Source organism: Corvus cornix, chromosome 13 (assembly GCF_000738735.6).
Source record: "Corvus cornix cornix isolate S_Up_H32 chromosome 13, ASM73873v5, whole genome shotgun sequence".
Classification (NCBI taxonomy): Eukaryota; Metazoa; Chordata; class Aves; order Passeriformes; family Corvidae; genus Corvus; species Corvus cornix.
The window spans coordinates 11,646,713-11,674,221 of record NC_046343.1 but is presented as its reverse complement, the minus strand read 5'-3'; the positions used below and the strand labels follow the sequence as shown (position 1 = coordinate 11,674,221).

At 40.9% G+C, this 27,509-nt stretch overlaps 2 protein-coding genes across 4 annotated transcripts; one reads left to right on the top strand and one right to left on the bottom strand.

Annotated features, from left to right (window-relative positions):
* Nucleotides 1–1,246: 1,246 nt before the first annotated feature.
* On the bottom strand, nucleotides 1,247–5,698 carry PTTG1 (PTTG1 regulator of sister chromatid separation, securin). The gene is made up of 6 exons (XM_010413062.2): nucleotides 5,491–5,698; nucleotides 4,596–4,698; nucleotides 4,145–4,323; nucleotides 3,252–3,330; nucleotides 2,343–2,492; nucleotides 1,247–1,401 (listed from the first exon to the last, which is right to left on the bottom strand). Exons 2-6 carry the CDS (start codon nucleotides 4,675–4,677, stop codon nucleotides 1,322–1,324), a joined length of 570 nt encoding a protein of 189 aa, XP_010411364.1. The 5' UTR covers nucleotides 4,678–4,698; nucleotides 5,491–5,698; the 3' UTR covers nucleotides 1,247–1,321.
* A 16-nt stretch (nucleotides 5,699–5,714) lies between these two features.
* SLU7 (SLU7 homolog, splicing factor) lies at nucleotides 5,715–16,718 on the top strand. Of its 3 annotated transcripts, none has more exons than XM_010413064.3 (16): nucleotides 5,715–5,782; nucleotides 6,174–6,350; nucleotides 6,971–7,124; nucleotides 7,383–7,463; nucleotides 8,035–8,199; nucleotides 8,346–8,411; nucleotides 9,952–9,999; nucleotides 10,498–10,629; nucleotides 10,915–11,012; nucleotides 12,401–12,468; nucleotides 12,668–12,807; nucleotides 13,585–13,746; nucleotides 14,178–14,282; nucleotides 14,469–14,543; nucleotides 14,799–14,903; nucleotides 15,819–16,718. In XM_010413064.3, exons 2-16 carry the CDS (start codon nucleotides 6,187–6,189, stop codon nucleotides 15,996–15,998), a joined length of 1,743 nt encoding a protein of 580 aa, XP_010411366.1. In that variant the 5' UTR covers nucleotides 5,715–5,782; nucleotides 6,174–6,186; the 3' UTR covers nucleotides 15,999–16,718. The 3 variants fall into 3 exon arrangements, with proteins under 3 accessions (XP_010411366.1, XP_010411365.1, XP_010411367.1); XM_010413063.2 differs by lacking the exon at nucleotides 5,715–5,782 and adding an exon at nucleotides 5,789–5,994; XM_010413065.2 differs by lacking the exons at nucleotides 5,715–5,782; nucleotides 9,952–9,999 and adding an exon at nucleotides 5,789–5,994.
* The last annotated feature ends 10,791 nt before the right edge of the window (nucleotides 16,719–27,509 follow it).

Here is a 27,509-nt window from a genome sequence, read left to right as displayed (position 1 = left end):
CATCCACAGATGGAGTCTCACCACAGCTTTGTCCCAGAAAGTCTCAGGAGCGTGCATTTCCCTTCAACCTCAGTCAGAAGAATTGAAAAGTAAATGAAATGTGGAAAATAAAAGCCAGCTGAAACAAGTAGAACTTTTAAATGAATGTTTACAAAATTAAGCTTTGTAAAAGCAAAAGCTTTGACCTGCATTAGCTAGAAAGCCTAGTGAGAACTAAAAAGCCTGCGATGAGGTTTATTGTAGCAAACAAAAATAATTTAGTTAATCCTACCACTACCATTTTATTTTCTACACCACAGCAGCACTCATCCCCATGCAGACAGACCACCAATATTCCCGAGCTTGACTCACCCCTATCTTTCTTCACACCCATTCCACCAGCCCCACAAGTATTTGAGCTCTAAGATTAAAGTCTATCAGTATCAAGAGGCCTGTGAATCTGAAATAATCACCTTTGTAAGCATGCAAATACTTGTTCAGCTTGCTGTAAAATTCTACAAGCATGTTTTAAAGTGCATGTATACACACAAGTGGACAAGGCACAAAAGGCTTACTTGATTGTATGAAGGGATCTAGGTTCTTGATCATTGTGATTATTTCAAAGTAACAAAAAAGATCTATTTTCATTCTGATAAACTTCCATAAGACATGTGAAATACTAGTATCTCTCCCAGTGAGATGTCTGTTTGTACATACGAAAAGTTACTATCTAAATTTATGTTAATGTCATACCCATATTGTGTCTGATACCACTGTTCTCTGGGGCCTCACATACCAATGTGTTTTTACCTGTGTCTGCTTACCAAGAGGCCACGTGATGACACTGTGTAACCAGTTTCAGTGCCTTAGTTACATGCATTTTTCTGTAAAATTAGTCTACAGCTGCATAAGAACCCAACACACACCACCTTAGCCACTGTGAAGAGCAAACAAGTTCAAAGGAAAAACACCAGAAGAATACCAGCTCTAGTGCTTACTTTACACTAGATATACAAATTGGTTCAAACCCTTGCATGTTTAATGGGTCAAGCTAGGCAGCGAGGTCAGAAGGATCTCAACCTATCACAACCACACACACTCTAATCAGCAGGTACCAAGTCCTGGATATGGGTAACAACTGTATTATAGCCTTGCTTAGAAGCTTATCCAGGCTCTGCTTTACCTGCTTGTCAGATAACCTCCTTCTCAAAGCTCTATTTTACGACCTACATCTTGGGCTCACTGAAAAAGGACAAGTACAACAGTATACAGATTAAACTAGCCTTTATTGAAAGACAGAACTACATGAAATTTGAACTCAAAAGAAACTTCAGAACACACATTAAACATCATAATTTGGAGGTGGCATGTCAATGATCTCATCCAGGGTAGCAAGGAAGTCAGCAGTTGATTGTAGCAAGTCTGGAAGTTAGAAAAAAACCAAATCAGTTTCTCAAACTCAGAATACACACTAACCTAAGCTAGCTAACAGTTGCCCAGCATAAACCTCTTGAATAAGCAAGGTAAATATTGCTTCATAGTATAAGCCAATGCAACTTAACTGATCAGTTTGCAAAGCACCACAGAAGATTACTCAGTGTACTGCTTTTCATCGGGTAGAGTTAATTTTCTTCACAGTCACTGGTATGGGCTGTGTTTTGGATTCGTGCTGGAAGCAGTGTTGATAATTCTGGGATGGTTTAGTTGTGTGAGCACTGCTCAGCAATGGTCAAGGCCTTTTCTACTCCGCATCCCACCAGTGAGAAGGCTAGGAGTGATCAAGGATCTGGAAGGGGGCACAGCCAGAACAGCTGACCCCAAGGGGCCCAGGGGATATCCCAGACCATATGGTGCCACACTCAGCAGATAAAGCTGGGGGAAGAAGGAATGAGGGACATTTGGAGTTATGGCACTTGTTTTCCCAAGCATGCATGCAATCAAGCCCTGCTGTTGTGCGGATGCCTGCTGATGGGAACTGAATGAATTTTTTGTTTTTTTTTAAATGCATGGCTTTTACTTTAGTTATCAAAACTGCTTTTACTTCAAAGCATGAGTTCTTTCACTTTTTCTCCTCTGACTGCTTCCCCATCCCATATCTGGGGAGAAAGTAAGCAGTTGTGTGATGCTTGGTTGCAGCTAGATTAAGCCGAAAGTCAGCAACACCACTCTGAGACCACTGCCTGAACTAGCAGGGTTGGCCAGGTACACTGAGCTTGATTACACAGCAGAAGCTCTTTGATACTGGTGCACTGCTCTGGTAGTTTAGACAGCAACAGCAATTCACTGCTATAGCCAAGTGGCTTTTTGCCCAAACCACTGATGAGCACTGTATGTACTGAAAATCATGCAAAGTTTCCACTTACTGGATTCCCATGAAATCTTTTCAATCTTCACAGGTGAAGGAACCACGTTCACACATCTGCCATATGTCCTTTCAAATACCATGAGGGGAACACCACACAGGTTGATATTGCTTAGTTTGTGTTCTTCAGGAAGATCAAAACTCTCAAAGTCTGTTTGAGAAAGACTGTAAGTGTGCAGTAGCCTGGGAAGCTGCAAACTCTTCTAGACTAAATGAAATGGGAACCAATCTAAAACAACAGAACAGTCTCCTCTCATGGGGTATTTATTTGCAGTTACACCTTTTAGTTGCCCATGAAATCCCACACACGAACCCTGATGAAAACACTAGACTGCCTAATAGAACTGATAATGTAAAGCAGTTAGTAACTTCAGCAAGCAAAGCATGTCTTTCATCAACACTGAAGTGTTTGGCACAGTAGTTTTCACACAGAAGAAGAAAGCTTTAAGGACACACTTTGAAGGACTGAGAGAATATCTACAATGGGCTGGCCTAAAAACAGCTTTGGAAGTTTAACCTTCAACTATGATATCCTACAGCAGTAGGAGTCTCTTCAGTTACAAATTATCTTGGCACACACTCTTCTATATTCCTTTGAATACTTGTCTACTAGTCACTTTAATGAAGTGACTTAAGAAGCTAATACACAGTTATTTGGAACTTGTTTCCCGTCACCACAATAAGGGACTCAGAATAACACATCTAAGGCACAGCCATTACTGTTAGAAATACCATCTCATTCTTGTTTAAGTATTCCAGAAGCAGCAAGCACCCTTATGTTTCAGGAAGGACTCAGGAGAAATGCAATGCTGGCTTGTGTGCTACAGTAGCTCGAACAAATTCTTACAACAATGCCAACACTCACAAAAGACTTATTGTTAATTTTAATAATTACATCAATAGCACTTACCTTGAGGATCCAAAGGAAACATATTTTCTATTTCTGGCCAATCTTCTTCAGCCACTGCATGGCAGCTTTCTAATTCACTCTTAGTCATAAAAAGAAGAAGTCACATTATTTGAGCTACTGTAGAATGTTTGTAGTGGCTTTCCTGTGCTATTCAGGTCTACAGACAAGCATACCTGTCATACTTCTCAGTCAGGCCTAAATTCTAATACCTTCAACACAAATAAGATGGAGATTGGCAAATGTTTCAGCTGAGTTTATGTAGTGCAGTATTATATATGGCAGCAAGAGATGGCTGCACTAGAACAGATGACTCTTAACATGTTAATAAGACATTAACCCAGACTATTTTCTCTAGAACCATCTATGTAGGTGCCCTGCTTTTAGCTATGGGAGAATTTATTTTTCCTCCTAGCAATTCTTCAGATTCGTGATGAAAACAGCATTGATACACGCAGCTCTTTCAGCTACTGCCAAGCAGTGTTTATACAGTCCAGGCCTTCTCTGCCTCTCAACCCCACCAGTGAGGAGGCTGGGGATGCACAGCTAGCACAGCTGACCCTGGCTACCCAGAGGGATATCCCATACTGCATGACATGCTCAGCAAGGAAAACTGGTGGGAAAGCAGGGCTAACACTGCTCTGGGACTGGCAAGGCATTAATCAACTGGTTGCAAGGAATTGGTTTTGTTTTTCTTTGCGATTTTTAATAATTAAATTGCCTTACTCTCAGCCTACGATTTTTCTCACATTCACCCTTCCAATTTTCTCCCCCAATCCCATCAAGGAGGGAGAGAGGGAGCAGTTGTGTGGTGCTTAATTATGTCAGAGTTAAGCCACAACAGCATGTAAATTATGGATTTCCCCTCCTCCCCAGCATAAGTGTGCTGTACTCACTTTGTTCACAGTGCAAGGCTGATTTTTCTGTTTTATCTTGTCCATCTTGCTTGTGACTCCTTCAGTTTTATTCACATTTCCAAGAGCCTTTCTGACAGAGCGAGATGCGACTGGAGAAGTACTGATCGCTTTTTTAGGAAGTGGAGTATTAACTTGTGTTCTTTCAATTAAGGCTTTTGCTAGAATGGGGCGGGGGGGAAGGAAAAAAAAGCAAACCTCAGCAACCTTAAAGCCTGCCTAAATAAAATCACTTCTTTATAACCCATAAGCCCCACTTATGACAAAAGCACAGAGTTATCTTCAATTTTATACTAATTGGTGAGCTTGGAACAATTGGTTGGGTAAGTGGTTTTATGAATAGAAATTCATTATCATTAAAAGCAGTGAATAACAAAATGTGATTCATGCCCTTCACTTGATCCCTTACTGGCTTAGGGCAGCAAATACACACAAGATCCTGAAGGAAGCTTTAGCTGACTTTTGGGAGCACCAAGTTCACCATTCTCCTGATCAACGAAGATCAGAGTTGCCATCTTCAGATTGATGAGACTACCCTGTAGAGTCCATACAGAAAAAAAGGAAAAACAATTTCTGTCACTTGTCTCACCACAACACACTTTTTAAGCAAGCCCCATTAAAAACAGCTATCACATATTGGTCTCTACACAAGGGGAACAAACCCCTACTTCCCACCATTACACAGTAGTTCAGCTAAAGACCCTCAGGTTTGAAGGCACTACTAGTGCTCCTGCCTTATACTCATTGCTGCCATTACACAGGTGGGCAAGCAATTCCTCATTAAAGAGGTCTACAGGAAAACTCAGAATCACAGTCAGTGAGGCTGGAAAAGATCTCTAAGTAACTGAGTCCAACCTAAACACCACCATGCCAACCACACCATGGCACTGAGTACCATACCCAGTCTTCCCTTAAACACCTCCTGGGACAGTGACTCCACCACCTCCCTGGGCAGCCCGTTTTAGTGTCTAATCAACCCTTCTATCAGGAATTCTTCCTAATGCCAAACCTAAGTTTTCCCCGGCACAGCTTGAAGCCATTTTTTCTTGTCCTGTTGGTGTTTTCTCCCAGGCAACTAGCAATCTCCACCTGGCTGCAACCTTCTTTCAGGTGGCTATAGAGAGCTATAAGGCCTCTCCTGAGCCTCCTCTTCTTCAGGCTAAGCCCCCTCACCCTAGCCACTCCTCATCAGACTTGTGCTCCAAACCCTTCCCCAGGTTTGTTACCCTCCTCTAGGCGAAAATCCCTTTCTTTGTACAACCTGAAACACAAAACCAAAGCAAGATTTACAGTCCCAGACCAGCCCTCTCCCCGAACCCTCAGCTCACCTCAGAAAGCGACAGGAAAGGAAAGAGCAAGACCCACTGAATCCAAACCACTCTCAAACACCTCAGAACACACCAAATACCAACGGCTCCGGCTTTTAAACGGCCCTCGAGCCGCCCATTGGCCGCTTCGACTCACGCGCAGCAGCCGATTAGCTGATCGCGCCGCTCGCGCACCTCGACACGCGAGCTCCGGGGCGGGGCGGGGCGGGGCGGGGCGGGCAGGGGGAAGCGGCTCCGCCCCGGAAGTGAGCGGAGCCGCGGGGCATTGTGGAGCGGTGCTGCGGGCCGGCAGGTAAACAGGGGTGAGGGAACGGGGAAGGATTCGGGAACGGGATCGGGACCGCGACTCAGGATCCGAGAGGGTGGCTACTGCAGGCTTCAAGCAAGTGCTGGCGTCCCCCGCTCGGGTCTGGGCTTGGGCCCGAGCCTGGCGCTGCTTCCCTGCGGTCTTTCTCTCGTCTCTTCCGGGGTACGCGCAGGCCCAGGTCCTACGTTAACAATAAGGTAATTTTGTTTTTTTCGGTAGTGGGCCTTATTTTTCAGGGCAGAGGTATGTCAGGAATGCATAATACGGAGTTAACTCATTTCACTGAGTGACACAAAATCACGTTGAAGAGCTGTGATGTTAGAGGGTATTGATCTGTAAAGCTTTTTTTTTTGTCTTCTAATTTTTTTCTGCTAAGGGAAAAAGCCAAAATGGCCTCAGGTGCGGTAGCGAACACCCCTCCTGCAGGAGGGGCAAATGATGTGAGCCTGGAGGAACCAAAGAAGATGACGAGGGAAGACTGGAGGAAAAAGAAAGAGTTAGAAGAACAGAGAAAACTTGGAAATGCACCTGCTGAAGTGGATGAAGAAGGAAAGTAAGTTTTACTAAATCTGTGGTTATTCTAAAGCTGCTGAGTAAAAATGTCTTTTCTTGTTGTGGTTACAGAAAAACTGTCAGGGTAGTGCACGATTTCAGTGTGAATTGCTGTAGAAGTAAGTAGTTGAACTTTGTCTTTTAACGTTCCAGTCATCAGATATTTTCTAGAAAAATGTAGGTTCAATGTTTACCTTCTGTCAACTATTGAGAGATCTGCTAAAAAGTCCAATCTGTTAAGCTAATTACAAGTGGTATTTTAAAACTGAGCAAAACATAGTACGGGGGTCTTTTACTCTGTACCTCATCTGTTGCCTCTCTCTCTCTTGCTTTTACAGGGCTTGTTGCTTCTGAGAAATGTTGCTATGTTTTTTGCTCAGTAACATTACACAGAATAAGCCATTTGATTTGGAGTCAGGAGTTTAGGTGAATTAGATGGCAACAAAATCTCAAAGTCTGTGTTTATCAAATTGAGAATTTATTTTGCAGTGCATTGTACCAACTTCCTTATTTATTATCACTCATAAAGCACTTGAACTTTAATGTGAAGGTTGTTTGTTAGACTGGGTTGTTGTGTGTTTTTCCCCATGCCATGTATTCATTGCACAACATCTTTTACAGAGATATCAACCCTCATATTCCTCAGTACATTTCCTCAGTACCATGGTACATAGATCCTTCTAAAAGACCCACACTAAAGCATCAGAGACCTCAGCCAGAGAAGCAGAAACAGTATAACTCCTCTGGAGATTGGTACAAAAGAGGAGTTCAGGAGGTATGCAAAATGTTTTTCTCATGTAATAAAGATTTGGGTTGATTACGTGAGGAGATTTCTGGTTATATGGTTTTGAGGAGGGCAGGAATTTTTATTCAGCAGGCAAATCACGGTATCTGGTTATAATCAAAACACGTGTTTGGGCTTTGGGGAGGGCACACACACTTGAGTGGTGTTGAAAATATGAACTTGTTATTTGGAATACTTCTGTAAATCTGCCAAAGTGTCCCCAGTGCTGCCCATTGTGTTTCCTCTCAGCATGCTGTGGCCACGAGGTACCGCAAAGGAGCCTGTGAGAACTGCGGGGCACTGACACACAAGAAGAAAGACTGCATGGAGGTAAACTTCACTTTTGTCTGTGTCTTAATGGCTTTGAAAGGCATAGGAATTTTAATCTTACTGAAAAATAGCTGGCTATAGATGAAATACTGGGTTTGGAAAAGCTATTTTGAAAAATGTTTTAAGCAGTGAGAGATGGCCCAGAAATTTCTAAAGAAATTGTTATGTAGGAAAAATTAAGGGGAAAAGTGATGCAATTCAGTGTGTCATACATAAATTATGTTTGTAATAAGATCTGAAATAATAGGTGAAAATGTTATTTTCTTGTTAATTGCATTATCTCAAGTGCTGCTGTGTCTGTGTTTCTGCTTCATCTCAGCTAGAAGCCACCACCAGAAGCTGTTTTAATTTCTTTCTTAATTGTAGAAAATATGAATAAGAATGTATGGAGTTTGGGGTCTGTTGTGCTGCACGTAAAAGTGCAGAGCTACTTGCCTTTATTTACAATCCACAGGCTTACAGTGCTGAATTTAACTTGCTTTAGAGGAGCTTGATTGATAGTATTTTTAAAGGGATATGTGAGTGAGGAATCTAATGGCCTGATCTAACCATCTTTTTTTTTTTCTTTCAGAGACCCAGGAAAGTTGGAGCAAAATACACAGGCATGAATATTGCCCCAGATGAACATGTGCAGCCTCAGCTGATGTTTGATTATGATGGGAAGCGAGACCGGTGGAATGGTTATAACCCAGAGGAGCACATGAAAATTGTTGAGGAATATTCCAAGGTTGATTTGGTACGTAGGTGCTGTGATTTACTGGGGAGAGGGTTAGTGTTTGGTGTGGCTGGGCTGGGAGGAGGGACACTTGTAATGTACTCTGTTGATATTAGACCTGGTGCTAAAAAGAAATATTTAAACGAATGCATTTTCATGCTGCACAGGCCAAACGTACACTGAAAGCCCAGAAGCTTCAGGAGGAGTTGGCATCAGGGAAGCTGGAGCAAGTGGTATGTAAAGTTACTTAATCTGTTTTCGCTTAGGCTGAATAAATATAAAACATAATTTCTGCTTTCTGACTCTTTTACTCTCTATACAGGGTCTGCTATTGGGTTTTATGCCCTTCAGTAATTTAAAGGTTTTCCTAGCACCAGCATGTTCTGTGTCACACTTGAAGCATCTACTGTCAAATGTGAATTGCTTTGTGTTCCACTTATGAGCAGAAATTCTGTGTGGTTATTATTATTGCTAAAATTAGTGACATGGAATTTTGGGTCAGAAGAGCTTGTTTTCCGTGTAGTAATTTTTTTTCATATACTGAAATGCGTTTCTTGTATTTAAAGATTGTTACGGTCTGACTAGCACTGAGGTCATGGCTGTGCATTGATTTAGTAATGCTTAATATAAATTAGAATAGGGAGGTGTTTTCTTTATCGTAAACCAATTTGTTCTTAAGTCACTGCTCTGACTGTTTGCAGTATCTCTGGATATTTGAAGGCTGAGATACGAATTTCCCTTTGGTGTATATCTGTAGAGTTTGCATCTTCCACTAAGTTCTGCAAGCTCCTCTTAGATTATAGATTATATTGATAATCTTTGATATGAAATTCTAGTTTTAAAAGGCATTTCTGATTATATTCTAAGTTTACAAAATGGAGAAAAAATAGAGACTGCTACTGATCAGAAGGAGGGTTTTTTTAAAGCCTCCTTTCAGAGGCTGTTTTCCAGAGGCTGTGCTGTCCCCTCGCAGGTTGTCACTAGATGGCACAGTGAGCTCGATCTGCCACCCAGCCTGAACTACAGTGCTTTAACCTTCCCAATAGAAGAGATTCCTCCTCTTTTCATGTCTGTTTTGTGAAGCAAACACTGTTGGCTTCTCTATACTTACTGTAGAATGGAACTGTAAGAAGAAAAGTGTGTTTGAAACTTAAGAACTGTCTCTGAGGGAGAGGACTTATAGACTGATTTGCATAGTCAGTGCTGGCCAGTTGCTGGTCTGTGTTCCAGGGCTCACAGTTGTTCCCATCTTTACTGCTGCAAGTGTTTTTCAGTTAAAGACTAAGCAGGTTAAAAACATGAAATCTGGCTGTGTTTGTCGAACTTCAATTCTGCCTTCTGATTCATGCTTAGTATTCCTGTAAATCCTGACTAAATTCTTGAATATATATCTCCTTAATTCTTTTTTAAGCTTTCAGAGTTGAAACTTGGTTCTATTTACATGATATGAAATGTTATAGTCTAAATCCTCAGTGTTCAAAGGCTTAACAAACTCTAAATAACACCAACAGTTTTAGAATTTGCTGTTCTTGCAAAGAATTGGAAATTTAGTTAGGAATACAGTGAAAAGTTCTCCAACATGTGTCTGTCACAGAGAGAGCTAAGAATTTTTCCTATAATGTTATGTAGCAGTGTTTCTGCCTTTGGAGCCATTGGTAAATTGTATTTTGTACCCAGCATGAAGCTCTGCTTTGATTGCCCTTTGTATCCCTGCCATCTTGCCTTTTTCCACTGTCTTGTCTTCTCTGCTGATGTGCTCTTTGTTTGCTGCAGAACTCCCCAAGACACCAGTGGGGAGAAGAGGAATCAAATTCACAGACAGTAAGATGATTACCCACTGCATCACACCATGGGCAAAGAAGGAACCTGTAGTTAGTGGAACAGCAAGACAGAGGTGGCACAGGGGTTTGAATGTTGTGTCCATGCCAGTGTCTGCCTCTTCTTTTGGGCAGGGGTTGCTGGATTTCATAAAGAGGCTTTTTGTTTTAATTCCTATGTGTTGTCAAACCTTAGAGATGCAAGCACATAACTAGATTTTAACATGTGGTATATTTTGACCAAAATAACTGTTTTCTTAGTATCATCACAGTTATGTTTTGATAACTATTTCCATAGAAGGAAGTGAAAATTCTTTAACAAGACTATTTCTGAAGTGTTGAATGTTAGATTAGCCTGAGAGCACACTTAAGCTGAGGTAAACTATGCCACCTTATAACTACAGGGATTGCAGAATTTTAATGAAACCACTAAAATCAGATTCTTGTACATGTCTCGGAATGAAGGAACTCTTTTAGTTATAAATTTTCCATTTCTCCTCAGGAAAGAGATCATAACAGTGAAGATGAAGATGAAGACAAATACGCAGATGACATTGATATGCCTGGGCAGAACTTTGACTCTAAAAGACGCATTACAGTCCGAAATTTACGTATTCGGGAAGATATTGCAAAAGTGAGTAAGGAATTCTGTACAGATTCTGTTCTTCTGTATTCTTGAGAGTTAATTTCAACAAATTATACATTCACTTATTAATGACTTTGTTTTACTGGTCTAGGGGTTTGGAGGTTAAGGTCTGTTCTCAGTTCTGTTCCCACCCTTGTTATGACTTCATCAAGGTCATCCTTTTGCATAAATAGAACTTTTTAAAACATTTAAACTGGGGGATGCAGGGGTAACCTCAGTTCTTTTAAAATCATAAATATTAAGTATCTTTTATGTTGGGTTTTTTTTCCCTAGTACTTGAGAAATCTAGATCCAAACTCTGCTTATTATGATCCCAAAACAAGAGCAATGAGGGAGAACCCTTATGCCAACACAGGCAAGAATCCAGATGAGTAAGTTAAAATGAGGTCATGCTTGTATATCCAACAAAACTCTTAAAGATGAGATTAATAGTTTTATATTTTCTTTTACCTGTATGTCCTTTAGCTAATTAATCTCTAGTGTATACACATAGTAGTAAACGTGGAAGAAAACTGTTTTATTTAGCAGCACCTTTTAGTTTAGTATATAAAAGTGGTATTTTTGTGATACGGACTGACCCTTAATCTTCAGGGATGTGTGGACCATGGTTTTGTGTAATTATCTGTACAAGGGCTAGGACACTGCTGCATCTGGAGGTGATGCCTATAAATAATAAGTATATTTATGTAACGTATTTCCGTAACCAAATCTTAAACTTTATCCCATGTTTCTTGGTTCTGGAGACTGGCATGGTGTGTTTGTGGTGTGACCTAATAAAATATTTGAATTAGGAGTAAGATCTCCTTCTATATTAGTGGATTCTGCATAGAAAAAGTGTGAAAGCTTTGGCATTGTCTAGATAGCTTAATCAAAGGTGCCATAGGCTGGCTTTTGGCTGCACACTCAGCTGTCTCCCTTAAACCCCGAGTCAGACACTCGACCTGTGTTGTGCTGGGAACATACAGAGCAGACAGGCTGTGAGTAAAACATGTATTCAGACAACAGTAATTGGATTAGCTTACTGCCTAAAATAGAATGGCAGTGCCTAAATGATTGCAAATAATGCTCTTTCCACCTCTCCTTGCCCCCAGCTAGAGTAATGCCAGTCAGTTCTTTTTTTAGATGCAGATGCTTTTGCTTCTCTCTCAAGTCATAATTTGACCTATGTTGACTCTTAAGTTTCTGCCACAGCTTTACAGACTGTAAATTTTTCAGAGTGGCTTTGGGAAGATGAAAGAGTGGGTAATTGGATTGCTAGCATTATTTGATCTTCAGCGTGTGTTTCATGTACCGACTGTTCATCTCTTCAAGGGCCATGCACAAGTATCTCAGCTTTACTGAGCGCAATAAAGCTGTCCCAGGCTTTATTTAACTTGGCCAAATATGGTGGGTCTGGATTGAAGAGTCACAAATCCAGAAGTGAGAATCGCTGTGCTGGAATATCACAGACTGTTTATGCATATTTATTGTGTAACTAGATCCAAGTTGCAGTGCTTGGCATCTCAGACAGAACTCCAGGTCTGTGTCATGTGTCCCTGTAAACACAGAAATCATGGTTTTTGAGTGGCTGCCTAATGCTTTCATGGCTTTGCAGTGAGTGTAGGTTTTCATTTCATGTATCGAGTTGAATGCACTTTCTTCTCTTTCTGTTCTTAACTCTTAGTACACAAGAGAATTTTTACTTACCTGTTGCAATTCTATGTTTGTATTTAAGAGGAAATCACATTACAAATGCTAAGAATTGTGTTCTTCTCTGCAGAGTTGGTTATGCAGGTGACAACTTTGTTCGCTACACAGGCGATACCATCTCAATGGCACAGACTCAGTGTAAGTGGGGTTTGATTTTGGGGTTTTTTGAAGGAAATTGGCATATTAAAATATTTAACAATGCTGCTTTCTTGCAAAAGAGAAATAAACCTTTATAGATTGAGGACTTCTTTCAAATTGCTTCAGAATTAAAGGATGTAATTTGAATGTGTACATCAGTTTTAGAATAAGTATTGAGTGAAACCTCTTGTGTACACAGTGTTTGCCTGGGAGGCTTATGACAAAGGCTCTGAAGTTCATCTTCAAGCAGACCCTACAAAATTAGAGCTCCTTTATAAATCCTTCAAAGTGAAAAAAGAAGATTTCAAGGCGCAGCAGAAAGAAAGCATCCTAGAGAAGGTAATAGGCATTTGGGTTTATTTAATAGGAATTCTGTTGAGTTTGAAGTCTGGGTCTTGGGTAACAGATAAGATTACTAATCCTATGTGAGAGGGCATCAGCTGTTCTCAGCAGCTTAGACTTAAAAATATTTTTATATTTATACACACTATCTCATCAACTGTTGAATTTTATTATTTAGTATAGGGACCTTCGAAGGTCTGCTGGTATTTCTTTATATTATTGGGAACTCTTCCCTTAATTGTCAGAATTTCTCCACTGAAGAAATCTGAATTTCCTTCTGACTCAAGTTTTGGGTGCAGTCTTCTAGATAAATATTTATTTTATATTTTGCAACTTGTTTCTTGGACAACTGAAAAAGAACGAAGTAATCCATTTAGATTCTAACCATGTCAACATTCAAGTTTGGAGGGGGACAGGAAATACTGCTCTGGTTGTACCAGAGCTCTTTGGTTTGGTCTGAAAAGTTTTCCTGCTTTAAGTGAGAAGTATCATTGTTTTCATTTTCCAGGCATAAAACAAAACAAAAACAAACAAACAAAAAACACACCAAAAAATCACAAAAAACCCCACAAAACTAAGCACCGAAAGACACCACAGTGGCCATCGGAGATGATGTATTTCTGTCTTAACTCATCACTAAAGATTAAACTCTCTCCATCCACTTTTGTGCCTTCTTCATAAGGTACCAAAGGTGCTGTTTTTGAAATATTTGCTTAACTACATAAAAGGTAGTTTTTTTCCAAAACTATTACATAATTTCTATTTGCATTTCAGTATGGAGGACAAGAACATTTAGATGCCCCCCCAGCTGAACTGCTGTTAGCTCAAACAGAAGATTATGTGGAGTATTCTAGGCATGGAACAGTCATCAAAGGACAGGAGAAAGCTATTGCTTGTTCTAAGTATGAAGAGGATGTGAAGATCAACAACCATACAGTAAGTCCAAGGTTACGTTAAAATTTTTAAAAAATGAAATACCATCCAACTGGAGGTATATTAAGATGCAGTACAATATAATTAAAACAGAAAATATATTTCTTCTGTCTCAATGTGACACTCTCCCTTTTCTGCTAAGGAGAGACTTCAAGTTGTCATAGTTGTGATGTGAATTTGAAGAGTTGCCATGGCAATCTTAAACTAAAGGGGAAGTTACTGTATTTGCCTTCCACTTTGAATATGAGTTGACCACATCCTGTTGTGGTTCTCTTTTTTGACAGGGTACCTGTAAGGCTCATGTGAAATAGCAAAAGTATTTCTCTTAGCTTCCTTTTGGACTTTTTGAGTAATTTACTTACCAGGATATCAGCTCAGGTGTAAATTTCAGCCTGCCTCTTACAGGAGTGACTGTGTGGTGTGTTCTCTTGCAGTGCATTTGGGGTTCGTACTGGAAAGAAGGCAAGTGGGGTTACAAGTGCTGCCACTCCTTTGTCAAATACTCCTACTGTACAGGAGAAGCTGGGAAAGAAATTGCTGTAAGTATTCTCTTGTTTATTCATGTAGAAAGAGCTAAAAGTCATTCTTATTCCTTACTTAAGGTTTAGACTTTTGCTTTTTGTGGGGGGTTGGTTTTTCAGGGATTTTTGGGATTTTTTTTTTTGGTCGTCCTGCTTTCAAATGTGCTCAGTAACAGTATATCCTTGTTCTTGTCTGTTGTATAGAATACAGGAGCAAGTTTAATGGAAGAGCAGCCTGGGGAGGAAGAACACATGACAAAACCCAAAACACTGATGGAGGTAGGCTGTTTCCCTTTCTCGGGAAGACAGATATTTCTCCTCAGCGTTTTAAGAGATTAAAAGATCTGTCTAACTACAAAATTGTGTAGAGTCAGAATAAGCCTGAAAATTATTAGACTGCATTCTTAAAGCATTAACATCTCCATTGAAAACTAAGCTCTCAAGTAGCATTAATAGAAGTTTGGATTTAGTGGTTTGGGCATTATTAATGTTGGCATGTTGAATCTTAACAGTAACTTGTTTCCGACCTTACAGATCCACCAAGAGAAACAGAAGGAGAAGAAAAAGAAGAAGCACAAGAAGAGCTCAAATTCTGACAGTGAGGGTGAAGAGAAAAAGAAGCAAGAAAAACTAAAAAAGGTGTACTAAAATCTTCAGTGGCTTTGTGGCAAAAGGAACATGACATATTTTACAGTATCAATTCTTTATCTTGGTGATATACCATGGGACACTTTGATGCTGAATTTGAGCTAAATCAAATTTTAAATGCTGTTAGATGTTCTAAAGTACATCCCCTACTCCTCAGGCAAAAATTCAATAAATATTTAGTTTTGGAAGACTTAATTTAGATGACTTAGAACATTTCCTATCTAGGCATCTATTACACCTGTAGGTCTATAAAAGACATTGCAAAACACAATGATTTGTGTATTGAAGAAAGATGGAGAGATCAAAGGCACTGTTAAATCTTAACTTATCACTTGGTATCCCAGGCTTGGCCCAGTCTCATGGTTGATGTAGTAAATCCATGCCCCAAGCCATCCACTGTTCAGCAGCAGCATGCTCCCCTGGGCACAGCAGCCTGCCTTGGGCTGCTCAGAGAAGAAACCTGTTGAAACCATGGTTAATTAAAGCAGGGTACAAATGCAACTTCTTTTCCAGTAGCAACAGTAGTAGTTTGAGGAATGAGATAACACAAAGCATTTAAAAATTAAAACCCCAAATATATAACAAAAACAACTCATTCGTACTTGCTAGATCATGATTATATTTCAGGTAAATCCTACGAGTTTCTTACTTGATTTTGACATTTGGAAGGAGATTAAAGTGTCTTGTTTACTAAATAGCATTTTACCATCATTTTATGTTAAATACTAAAAAATGAGCATTAAGTGAAATGTGCTGGGGGGGGGGCAGACAGATGTGCATTACTTATCCCACCCTTGTGCTTGCTCCTTGTTCATCATACAAGAGTCTAAGACAAACCTTCATTGTAGGGGTTTTTTTGTTTAACTTTCATTGTAGAATTTTTGATTCCCTTTGCTCTCATTTCAGGCACTAAATGCAGAAGAGGCTCGACTTCTCCATGTCAAAGAAATCATGCAGCTAGATGAGAGGAAAAGACCGTACAACAGCCAGTATGAACCAAGGGAGCCAACAGAAGAGGAAATGGAGGCCTACAGAATGAAACGGCAGAGACCTGATGACCCCATGGCCTCTTTTCTTGGGCAGTAGTCACAGAGAACATCATCCTAGTACACGAGGCTTTTTTCATGCTGTTTACAACTCTCTAGAGACTTGATTCCCTTGCATGTGTCTAAAATGGCAGAAAAGGCAGAAACCTTTTTTTGCTCCAGAGAAGTTTGGAAAACTTCTTTCAGCAGACATTGAGCAGTCCAGTACTTAACAGGGGTTTTGTAAATGTGTGTGTATGTATACAAGTACAGGCACATAAGTACACACACATATATATATAACATATGGATAGATAAAATACATACACCTACTCTGTAAATTCTTGAAGGAGAAGAGATCTGACTAAAATACTAGGTTTATTTGGCCAACTGATGCATAAAGTTGTGATACAATAAAACTGACTCGTCAGAAGAAATGGTCAGCAGGTGTCAGTATAGAACAAAAATTGTTAACAGAAAATTGACACAACTACTAGAGCTTCTTACTTGTAAAAGCTTGTCTCATGATATTAAAAGAATAGTTTCTTGATCACTTTGTAGTAACTTCTTTGGAAATGTAAAAATTGATTGCTCTGTACTGGTTAAAATAATATAGAGATCTTAAGTGCTGTCTAGTCTTTTAAATGAAAGGGTTAGGAGAAGCTGACTGTAGAGCTTTTAAATTCCAGTTGTTCCTTCAGATGTATTTCCATATAAATTTCAATTGCAAAGATCTGAGTTCTTTGGTTTCCTTTTGATAACAGTATCCTGTTTGGTATGACATGAAGTGTCAGTCTCTAATCCCTTGTGAGAACATGAAGCAGCATCTGCTTTGGTTTGGCAATATTAGTCCTTAACTGGGAGTTTTCCCAGTTTAATAGTTTTTAACTATTAAAAGTTGAAGAACTGGGTAAAAAACTGTACAGCATGACTTTAGAGTTGGAAAGTTTGGGAATTACTTCTGTTGGGGCTTAAACTGTCTTTCCAAGGAAAAACTGCTCTTTTCCACAAATAATTACGTATAGAAAACATACCTTTAAGTGTGTGATTTCACGGACGCTTTGAGGACTGAATGTTCTGATTTGGCGCACGTAGTGAATGATGGCAATTCTGCACTGGTCTGCAATGTCGTTCTGTATTAATATTATATGTGATATTCTCACTGGTGATTAAAATTTTGAGTATTTACTGTGTGACAGATCCTCTGGCACACAGTAAAAGCAAACTGAATTAGCTGATTTGAACTGTGAGGTGCTCTTCTTAGGGCTGTAGCACCCGAGGTTGTGCCAGCATGCCTCCCACTGCAACTGCTGTTGGCTTGGTCAATGCCAAATTTGAGGGAAGAGGAGCTGTCAGAAGGGTTCCTTGAGCTAGTTAGATACCTTTCTCAAAGCTGCAGTTTAGTCTAAAGAAAAGTCAGTCTGAAAGATTTAATTCTTTATAAAGGAGGTAATTCAGAAATAAAACAGGAAATAACACAAAGGAAATTTCAACACTAACTTTGTAAACTGTGGATTGACTGCATGGAAACTTTAATACATTGAGTTTCTACTGAATTTATGCAAAGTACTTGTTCAGGGATTTAAATTCAGTCCTAAATTCAGAATACTTGGATTTCACCAATGAGTCAAACCCGAGCACCTGGGGCAATAGTTGATCCTTGCCAGGTCTTCAGTCTGAACTGTAAAGGAAAAGGGCTCCTGTTTCATAAAGGATTGACAGGTTATTATTTTTAACTGTGAGAGGACAGTGTGTTATCCTGAAACTTGTTCTCAAACAGTTGCAACGTTTATCTGATGGTTTTAAAAAATCGCATGCATACATTTTCAGCTAGAATACTCCAGTCAGATGGATAAACATTTGTCAGAAAAAATAGCAGGAAATGCGAAGCAATGCTGATACACTCAGAACGTTTCAGGAATAAACAGACATGCCTGGTTTTCATCACGAATATGAAATAACATCTCTCTTCTTTGGGTGTTTATTCTTGGTGCAGCATTCCATGTATGGAGCTATGTAAGATTATTTCTTGGCTCATGAACTTTTCTGCACTTGCCCCAGTTACTATACAGTCTTCTCCAAGAACAGGAAAGGAGTATGGTCAGAATTAAAAAATACCATTTTGCTCTTCACCTGCCCAGGAGTAATTATGCATATATACTCATAAAATATCAGTCCTGCTTTGAAGCAAATATTTCATGCTAATAATTTTTATGATAATCAATATAAATCAGCAAGGGCTTTTTGTATGGAAAAATGTTAGTAATATAAAATTATAAATATTTTTAGATTGTCAACAACCTTTCCATGGATTGTGAAATGAGTGGTTTAGACTGTCACAAAACTCACCTCAAAAAGTATTTTACTATCTGAGAGCCTGTGAAACGTAAAGGTTTGACCCCAGGGTTTGTCAGACTTCTGTGACTGATCACCATGAATCTGATTGCTGGGGTCTGCTCTTCTGCCTTTGTAGTGGTCACACCAGGCTGCATATTTATTGCTATAGTTAAATTTTCTGGTATCTAAAATATCACAAGCCATTTTTACAGGCCTATTTGTAGCAGACTCAAGAATTACTTTTCACCATATGTTGCAGAAACCCAAGCATTTGCAATTTTAAGTTACTGACACTGTCAAAATTGTCCTGAGAAATGACCAGTGTCTCAGTTCTCCAACCTGCCCTGTTGAGCTCTCCAGCCCAGAATAGCTTGGCTTGTGTCAGGAATGCTTGTTCATCCAGGCTGGGCTGATCCCCACAATGGCCCATAGCCCCCATTGCTGAGGAATTTATACATTCAAGGGTCCTTCCAGCTTAAGATCAGACACACTTCTGTCTAATCCAGGCCTAGTGTGGTTGTTCTTATGGCAGGTATACAGTTTGCTCCTGTCTCTGCCTCCCTCTTCCTGTTCCTTCACCTGTCCTAGCTGCTGGAGACCATTTGTAGATACTCCAAGACAATTTAATTGTATGATCAGAGGGGTAAGAGTTCTGTCCTCATGGTGTTTGCTGCTTTAGCTGCCTCCAGCACTGCTAGGAGGCCTTCGCGGGAGTTAACCACCTAAAAAAAGTGTCCCTCTTTCAGGAGTGTTTTGCAGCCCTTGCCAAGTTACTGGCTGTTGGTTACACTGCCACCCATGTACACAGTTTTGTCATTCTTTGATGGTTTTGAATACCTTGGGGGGAAAAAGGAGTTAATTTGGGGGGGAATTGGCACAAAACTCCTGTACTTTCAATTTTTTTGTAGATGAGCTGAAAAAGTGATTTCTGGTAAGATTTGAAGCAATTCTTGCTTAACTGATTCATTTGTCAAACTGAAGATGTGTGTGATGGACAATGCCAAAAAGCAGTTCCAGGCAGATCTTGGCTGGCAAGGTTCATGTCTCTCATGCTTCTACCGGTGCAAAATTTTGAGTTTCTAGTTCCAATCACATGAGAATTCCCTACAAACCCTTGGCTGAAATAAGTTGATTAACTGGACACTCTGACTTTCTCCATAAGCAGCATCTCTTCCTCGGGAAGCTCAGCTAATGCTTCTGCCATGTGATGCTTCCCAGCAAGGGCTGAACAGCCCATGGATCCGACAGATGCAGAACCAGAGCCAAGCTTTGAAGTACGTGGATGTACTTCTAAGCACTCTAAGCGACTCTGAGATGTCTTGGTCCCTCCCTGCCCTTCCTTTGGCACCAGCTGCTCTCCTTCCCCCACATCAGATCCCAAGCACCAGCACAGAGGAGACACCTCCATCCCATGTCCGTGTTAAGCAGCATGGTCTGTGGAATTGCTTTGATGGTATTTCAGAGGTGTCTTGGGTGGGGGGGGGAGGGGGTTTGGGAAGCTCAGTAGAACCTCTTCTAACACACCAATGGAATTTGAGCTTACTCATGGTACTTTCGGGTCTCTTGGGCTTAAGAATCTGCAGCCATAACATGAAGTGACCCTGCCAATGCCCACAAAGCTCGCCTTGGGCACAGTTACCTAACACGGGATATCTGCTCTGGTCAATAGAGCAGAGAACTGGAAATAACCAACTTGCTCCCTTTTGCCCTTAACTTACTGCATGGAAGTGGATAAGTAGCTGTATAGCCCCAAATCTGTCCATTGAGGAGATTTCCTCAGCTCTGTGTCTGAGAAGTGTTGAGTTCAAAGCACCTTTATATATATAAATATATGTATTGCGAGTAATTTTGCTTAAATTATATAAAACAGAATGGTAAAACAAAAGGATTTTGCACATATTAAACAAAAAATAAACTTTTTCCAGGTTTGTAAGTCAATTGTCATCATTAGATGAGACTAATAGAATTTCACATGGTGTATCTAGTAAAATGGCTTCTTTTAACGTATATAAAATCAAATTTGAAAAGCAGAGCTCAGTTGTAGCATCTTGTATATCCCCTCACAGGACTTTCAGAACTGACACCTTGTGTGCTTCCTGTTTTGTGTTAATAATTTGCAACTTTACCACATGAAAAGCATCTTGAAATTTGTTGCTGAGTTTTTTTCCATAGTGAAAACTCTTGCAAAAGCTGTTCAGAAATTTCCATTGTGCATGGCTTGCAGGATAAGGTTCTTATTAGCATGAATGTTTCATAGAAAAGAAAATATGTGCTTCTGTCCTGGGTTGCAGTGTATTCTATCACCATCCTCATGAGCCGTTGAAACCAGGTGGGGCAGTGTTTCCTTGCCTTCTCCCCCCAGACTATCTTTCTGTTAATTGCCCATCATTGTCCTGCCGCATGACTCAGAGATAACTCCCTCCGGACTATCTTCTGTTAATGAGCCTAATCAACACTTGGCCTCATGACTCATTACCACATTGTGAGATGCTCCACCCAGAGGGAGGAACCAAGCATCCCATCGTGGATATAAGCTGAGACTCTGAACACCAGAGAGAACCCTTTCCACTGGATTTCCAGAGGGCAGGAACTACACAGCCACCACTGGACTTTCTGAGGGATCAGCGCTTCAGAGGACTGCAGCCACCATTCTACCAGACTGCTACCACCACCCTGCCTAACAGGGACTCAGGTTGTATCTTGACTCTGTCAGTTTGAACTAGTGTTTTCTTTTAGTTTTTTTCCTTTTCTTTAATTTCCCCATTAAATTGTTATTCTGACTTGGTGCCTCCCACTGGTTTGTTTTCAAACTAGTACAGCATCCTAAAAATATTAAACGTAAAATGGCTTTGATATCATTCTCTCATCCCAATGCCTTCTGAAGTTCAGGGGAACTCCAGAATTTCAGTGGTTAACTGGCACTTCCAGACTCCTGGCCAAACTAACACCACATCTGAATGTTCTGTTATTAATGAGCCAGGTTTGCTTGGAGCGCTCTGAGACCCTTTTTAGTGTTTGATTATTAGAATAATACTGCTTTTACTTGTGAAAATAATATGTGCTCAAGTTGCATTGGGAGACAGCCTGATTTTTTTTTTTTCAAATGCTACATTGATAGAATCACAGGATGGTTTGGGTTGGAAGGGACCCTGAAGATATCCAGCTTCACCCAGTCTACCCTGAGCAGGGACACCTTCCACTAGACCAAGTTGCTCCAATTGTGTCCAGCCTTGGCCTTGAACACTTCCAGGATGAGGAGTCCATAACCAGAGTCTACATTGCATAGACATTGTTCGGATCCTGTTGGGTCTATACATTTAAAAGCTCCATTGCAGAAAACAAAAGCACACGAGAAAGAAACATCTGTTGTCAGTCATTATTCTGAATTAGTCTGTCCTCAAAACTCAGACCTTCATGTTCTGTATCTCTGTTGTCTCCCAGTAATTTTTGCCTCAAGTACCCCCCACTGCTGGGCTGCAGCTTCATTGCTGTACCTTGGTTTATCTGGGACTATGGCAAAGCTGCCTTGCTTTGTACCTGGAACTTAATTGTGTAATGCTCCTTTTTCTTTGACATCTAATGACCACATGATTTATTTAGCCTCCTGTAACAATGCCCCCATTGTGCTGGAGTGTTGTGAGGGAAAGCAGAGTCAGCTGCTGCCTTGCTCTGTAACTGGAGTGACAGCCTGCCAGGAGCCCCCCTTGGAACTTATTTTTCTAAGTGCAGAGGAGAGCAGAGCATACGTGATGACAAAAGCAGGCAGCAGCTGGCATTGCTGCTCTTCAGCTGGACCCTTGACCCAGAGGAACCATGATGTCCCTCTCTTCTTACTTCTCTGGCATTTTACTGTGGTTAAAGAAGCAAACAGATCGCTCTTCCTATGGGAGCTGTTTATTTGCACTCTATGCTACTCTTTTAATACCTGGCTGCAAGTGTGGTTCCTGAACACATTTTTTTTAATGTAGTGACAAGTTGTGTTTATAGTCTGGTTTTATGAATATCTGGGGAAATGAAAGCGTACAGCTTCTGATGAATGACACATTTCCCGAGCAAAATGCCCTGACTCTTTTTTGAAGGCTCTCTCATTTAAAGAAAAAGTTTTGCCATTGATTCGTGTGGAATCATTATCAGACTCAAGGGAGATTTCTGGTAAATCTCTGTTTGATGGCAGAGTGCTGGATACACATCTGTGTTCCAGGCATACACCTCTGCAATGAGATCAAGGGATCCCAGGTTGGAGGGACAGGCCCTAATGCTTTTTATGTTTCATGCCCACGCTCCTTTTCATGTTGAAGGAAGCTCAGCAGCATCCTTCTCTCTCTTCTCTCTTCTTTCTCCTGACATTGGCTTAACATTCACCCAATTCCTCCGTTAACTCTTTCAGCTCAATAAATCAGCAGTGTTCAAGTATTAGAGATGTAGCAAGGCTGGTGTAGTGGACAGGGGAGAGATGACGTAAAGGCAATCTCTCCCCTTCCAGCAGCAGCTCTGACTCATTTCCATTTAAATGGCTTGAGCAGATTCTGCTCTGAGGCCCAGGGATAACTGGTGATCTATGAGCCATAGGAAATGAAGTTCAGCTGCTTTGAGAAACGATATTAAACAGTGAAATTAACTAAAACCACATATCCAGTCTGGTACTGCCCCTTGAATCAGAAAGTGAAGATGTCCCAGTGCTGTGTGACAGGATGTTCTCTGAAGATTTTCCTATGGGTTCAAAGAGCCCAGACACTGCTGGTGTACTACTTAAATGTGCTCACAACATGGTTTCAGATGGAAAAAACAAAATTTGGTTGGCTAAATATCTGTTTACTTTTCTAATGAGGCTTCCAGGTATGATTTGATTTTTCCCACCTAAAGATCTACTTTTATATACTTATTTTACCAGGGACAAATCATGTAACCTTACTCAGTCAAAACTCCTAGTGAAGATTTACATGACTAAAAGCAGCCGTATCAAATTAAGGTAGTTTTTGGCAAGTGTGCTTTCCCCAGCACATAGCTGCTTCCTTCTGCTCCATGCTGCAGCCAAAAACCCTGTTCCTTGCAACTGCTTGTAGTGCTGCGAATTGGGAAACCAGCTTTGGAAGAAGCATGAGGAAAGGAAACTCCTCTGCATTGCTTTGGCTGCAGAACGTTTTTTATTAAACCGGAGACTGAAGAAACACGGGGACCTGTCTTTGATCCATGGAACACCAGGATGACTTAGAACAATAGAGACTTTGTTAACCTTTCTTCTATAAACTATTACCAATTAACTAGATAATAGGCAATGTAACAAAAAAAAAAAAAGCTGGTTATGTTTGTTGTAAGGTCATGAAGAAGGATTAACTCCTGTAGGAATTATTGGTTTCTAGTGAAAAAATAGTAAGTGTCTGTAGTGACACTGCCTTAGTCCTCTGCCCTGGTATGGTCACTAGGTAGGGCAGTCACGTCTGTGAAGTCTGGGGTTGATGAGATCTCTCAGAGATATTATTTGTCCATTAGGCTGTTGTTACTTGGATGGTTTTGGTGGCTAAACCCCAGGACTCTTATTTTTCCTTGATACCAGTGCTGCCACTGACCTAGTTCTGCAGCAAGTAACTGCACAGTCATCTGTATCGCAGCTGATGCCAAGGAATGAAAATAACCCTGAGAAGTAACAGCCCTCTGGCTGAAGGGAGGGTTTATGGGCAACATTTTCTATTTGTGTTGTTTCCCCTTGGGACTGCACTTTCCAACACCTGGTAAAAAAAGCTCGGAAGGTGGAATGCTGGGAACAGCCCCGCAGGGCTCAGGGGGATTGGCCAGCCCTGCCCGCAGCTTCTCACTGGGGTTTACTTTATTCTGCCTGATGGGGTTCAATAGTTGTTTTGGTGTATTTGGGGCTCTTTGAGAGAAGAGTCAGTCACAGCCATGAGAAATTATTTTAATGCTGAGTTTCTCTGCTGTCCCTGCTGCCTGTATGTATTTCTGTGGTGTTGGCACTGTCCACTGGCAGTAAAGGGGCAGTGGCAGAATGTGGGGTGCCAGTGAATGGGGAGCAGACATCTCACCTGGTTGTGTTGATCATTGATGTTTGCAGGTTTTACCCAGAATTGTAAGTTCCTGCCTTCAGGAGCAGCACATGAGTGCAGGACACATCCCAGCACAGTATAGATTAGGCAGCAAATCTGTAAAGTAGCATTGAGATGCAAACTTTGGCCTATAATCCTAGTTATTGCTTTTCTACTCTCAAGCAGTTTTGTGTGGTGACTGTGGCAGTGCTCGGAAATGAAAGTCATGCTGATGGCAACCACTGACATGGTTATCAGGGGTGTAATGAGACTTTATGCATCTCTGAAAGCAACAGCTGTAAAAATTCAAGGCTCCCCTGAAAGTCCTAGCTTTCAATTAAGAAGTCACTGTGTATATCAATATTTCTGGGTGTGAAGAAAAGTTTGAAAACATGTCAATGTACTCTAAAAGTTTAGGTACCAAAGGACAAGTAAAATGAACATCAGCTATTTTGTTCTTATAAAATCCCTTGTTTATTTTAACTCTTGGCCCTGTTTATTATTGTTACCATAAGCTTATCAATTGCAAAACTAAGCAAACTTTGTGATTTGTAAATATCCTGAGAATACTTTGGTTATTTCCTAGTGGTGATGGATGGTAGAGCACTCGTGGCTGGTACAGGGGTGAGGTTTTTGCCTTGATTCTGTCATGTTGTCTGACACTAATGTGTTCCAGTGTTTTTAATTGCCATGAGCAGCTGTAAATTCTCTTTTTGGGGGTGTCCCATCACATCTCGTTCAATTGTTATTAGTCGTTAAACATCTTACCCTGTGATTGAATCCAAGGATAGAGCAAAAGGCAATTATTCAGCCCAAATCTACAGTACTTCATGTGAAGGCAGTGGGAAGGTTTAATTGCTAATACTTGTGACACATGGATTTACTGTGACAGTTGGGGCCCTAGAGGAGCTCCCACCTGCTCCATCTTAGCTCTGCTCAGTGTTCCATATGTGAGTGTAAGTGCAGAGCCCTCCAGGAATCCAGTCTTGGAAAAATTTGCCACTGTGAGACACACACCACTAGAGCTGCAGACCATATGAAACATTTAATAACTTCTTTACAAGGCAAATGGTTTATAAGTGAGGAGGAGCATTTGGAAAATGTGATTTATAGCTGGGAATAATTTTATAATTACTGAATGCTATTATCACACTCACAGTGCTGTGTATTAGTGCAAGTTACTGTTAAAATTTCCACTGGTTTAGAGCTCATGTTTGGTGACACTGTGGTGACAGGGCTGTTTTCCCAAGGCTTTGCAGTTTTGCAAATTTTCAGGCAATCTGCTGACACTCTGCACCTCGCAGAGTCTTTCGGCACCCTCAAGTTATGTGGGGATTGTGTTTGCTTTCAAGACTCCCACAGTTTTTAGTGGGTTTATCCTGACAGCAGTGTGTTAAGAAGAGTGTTGTTCGTCCCCAATTAACATACAAGAGACGCTTCATAAGGACCCTTGAACTTGGAAGTCTGCATAGTTGTCTCACAGAGACAGAAGTCAGGCACTGTGCTGTGTCTGGAAAAGTATGGACACTTTCAAATCTGATGTGTTGAAGTGTCTTTAAAAAATCTCCTTATATAAGGGCCAAACCTTACAAAGATCTGTGACGAATCCCAGAGCCAAACCAAACCCTCTTCGGTGAATAGCTCTGCTGCAGGGCTCCACTGTTCGAATCCTGGGAGAGGCAGGAGCTGGTGAATTAACCCTCTGAGGTGCAGGGTGGGAATGATGGCTTTGACTTCTTTTATTTTCTCAAGTGGTATGCTGGAACCTTGATTATTCCTGCAGGACTGAGGCCAGGCTTGTCTGCAGCACTATTGCAAACCGGTCATTCTCTGAAGGACCTGCACAAATGTTTCACTGGCAAAAGGAATGTACAGAAGTTCCTGTGCAGAGGAGGCACCACTGGGGTTGCCAGCTCTGCCCCCAAACCAGAGCTCTGCTCATCACCTGGCAGGAGGGTTGCTCAGGTTTGCCATTTTCCTGCAGTGCAGGACTTTTTTCCTTCTCATTTCTCAGACTGCTGGAGACATCCCCTCACCTCCAGAACACTTGATCAGATACCAAGTCACTGCTGGGTGAAAACACTGAGTTAGTTACTGAGTAACTTCTCAGGAGTCCTTCTCCATACTTGGGGAGCTACTGAAGACATGTGCTGGTGAAAAAAATTGGGCTGCGGGACAGTCTATTCATATACAGGATTTTGAAGAGGAGCCTGGGTGGTTGCTCACAGAAAAACCTCAAATATGGATTAAATTAACAATCAGTGAATAGTATTCCAGAGACTCTTCATGCTCAGGAGAAGTGGATTGAGATTTTACCAACAAAATGATTCCTGTCCTCTCCAGCTGCTCTGCAGTAAACCCATTTCCAAGCTCTCTGTGATGGCATTTGCACAGCCTTGCCAGAGAACAGGGTGAGGTCAGGCCCAACCCAAAGGCTCAGTCTGTCTCCCACTGGACACCACTTTTCTCCTTCCCAACATGTAAAAACAACATAGCCACAGGTGAGCAGATTATTTTTGTAGGAAATGTGGAAGGAATGCCCAGTTTTCCCTTGAGAGACAATACATAGCAAACTGTAGAGCTGTGGCCTGCATGGCATTATCCAGCTGTTTGAGGGAAAAAATAGTGGCATAAAATCAGCTTATTTTTTAAGCCCAGCTGGAAACTAGTGGGAATTCATCTCACCATTATAAAATATATCAGGCTTCATCACATATATTGGGACGCAGAAAGAATTTATTGCAGAGGCTTGAGTTGATTCAGTCACATAACATAGATGAAGGCCTCAATCTGTGTGCCTTCTGTGCCTTGTATTAACAAAATACTTAGAAATAATTAAAAAGCCCCACAAAACAAAACCTGTGGCATATAAAACACAGCTTCAGAGTTGCCTTGACCTGTATTATCTTTTACTGTACAACCCTTTGTCTCTCCCCCTAAGAAAGCAGTACATAATCTTTTAAGAAAATCAACTCTTAACTACTTTGTTGTATTAAATCTAATTACTTTCAGTTGGATTTAATTAGTTTTTGTCTAGCAGTGCTTCTCAACTGCCCCAGAGCTATGGCTCTTGGCCCATGTGCTGTGACACCAAGTTGGGGACAGCATGGGACAAGGTGAGGGATGCTCCTGGAGTGGTGACATCCTGGTGGGATGCACAGGAGTGCTTTGGGTTGCAGGGCAGAGAGGCTTCACCT

Coding starts and splice junctions, on each gene's coding strand:
- PTTG1 (XM_010413062.2), bottom strand. CDS start 4,677: ATGGCAACTCTGATCTTCGTTGATCAGGAGAATGGTGAACTTGGTGCT. Junction 4,324..4,595: donor AAAGCTTCCTTCAGGATCTT/GTGTGTATTTGC, acceptor GCCCCATTCTAG/CAAAAGCCTTAATTGAAAGA. Junction 3,331..4,144: donor AGCCTTGCACTGTGAACAAA/GTGAGTACAGCA, acceptor TTTATGACTAAG/AGTGAATTAGAAAGCTGCCA.
- SLU7 (XM_010413064.3), top strand. CDS start 6,187: ATGGCCTCAGGTGCGGTAGCGAACACCCCTCCTGCAGGAGGGGCAAAT. Junction 7,464..8,034: donor AGAAGAAAGACTGCATGGAG/GTAAACTTCACT, acceptor TTTTTCTTTCAG/AGACCCAGGAAAGTTGGAGC. Junction 12,469..12,667: donor CTCAATGGCACAGACTCAGT/GTAAGTGGGGTT, acceptor TTGTGTACACAG/TGTTTGCCTGGGAGGCTTAT.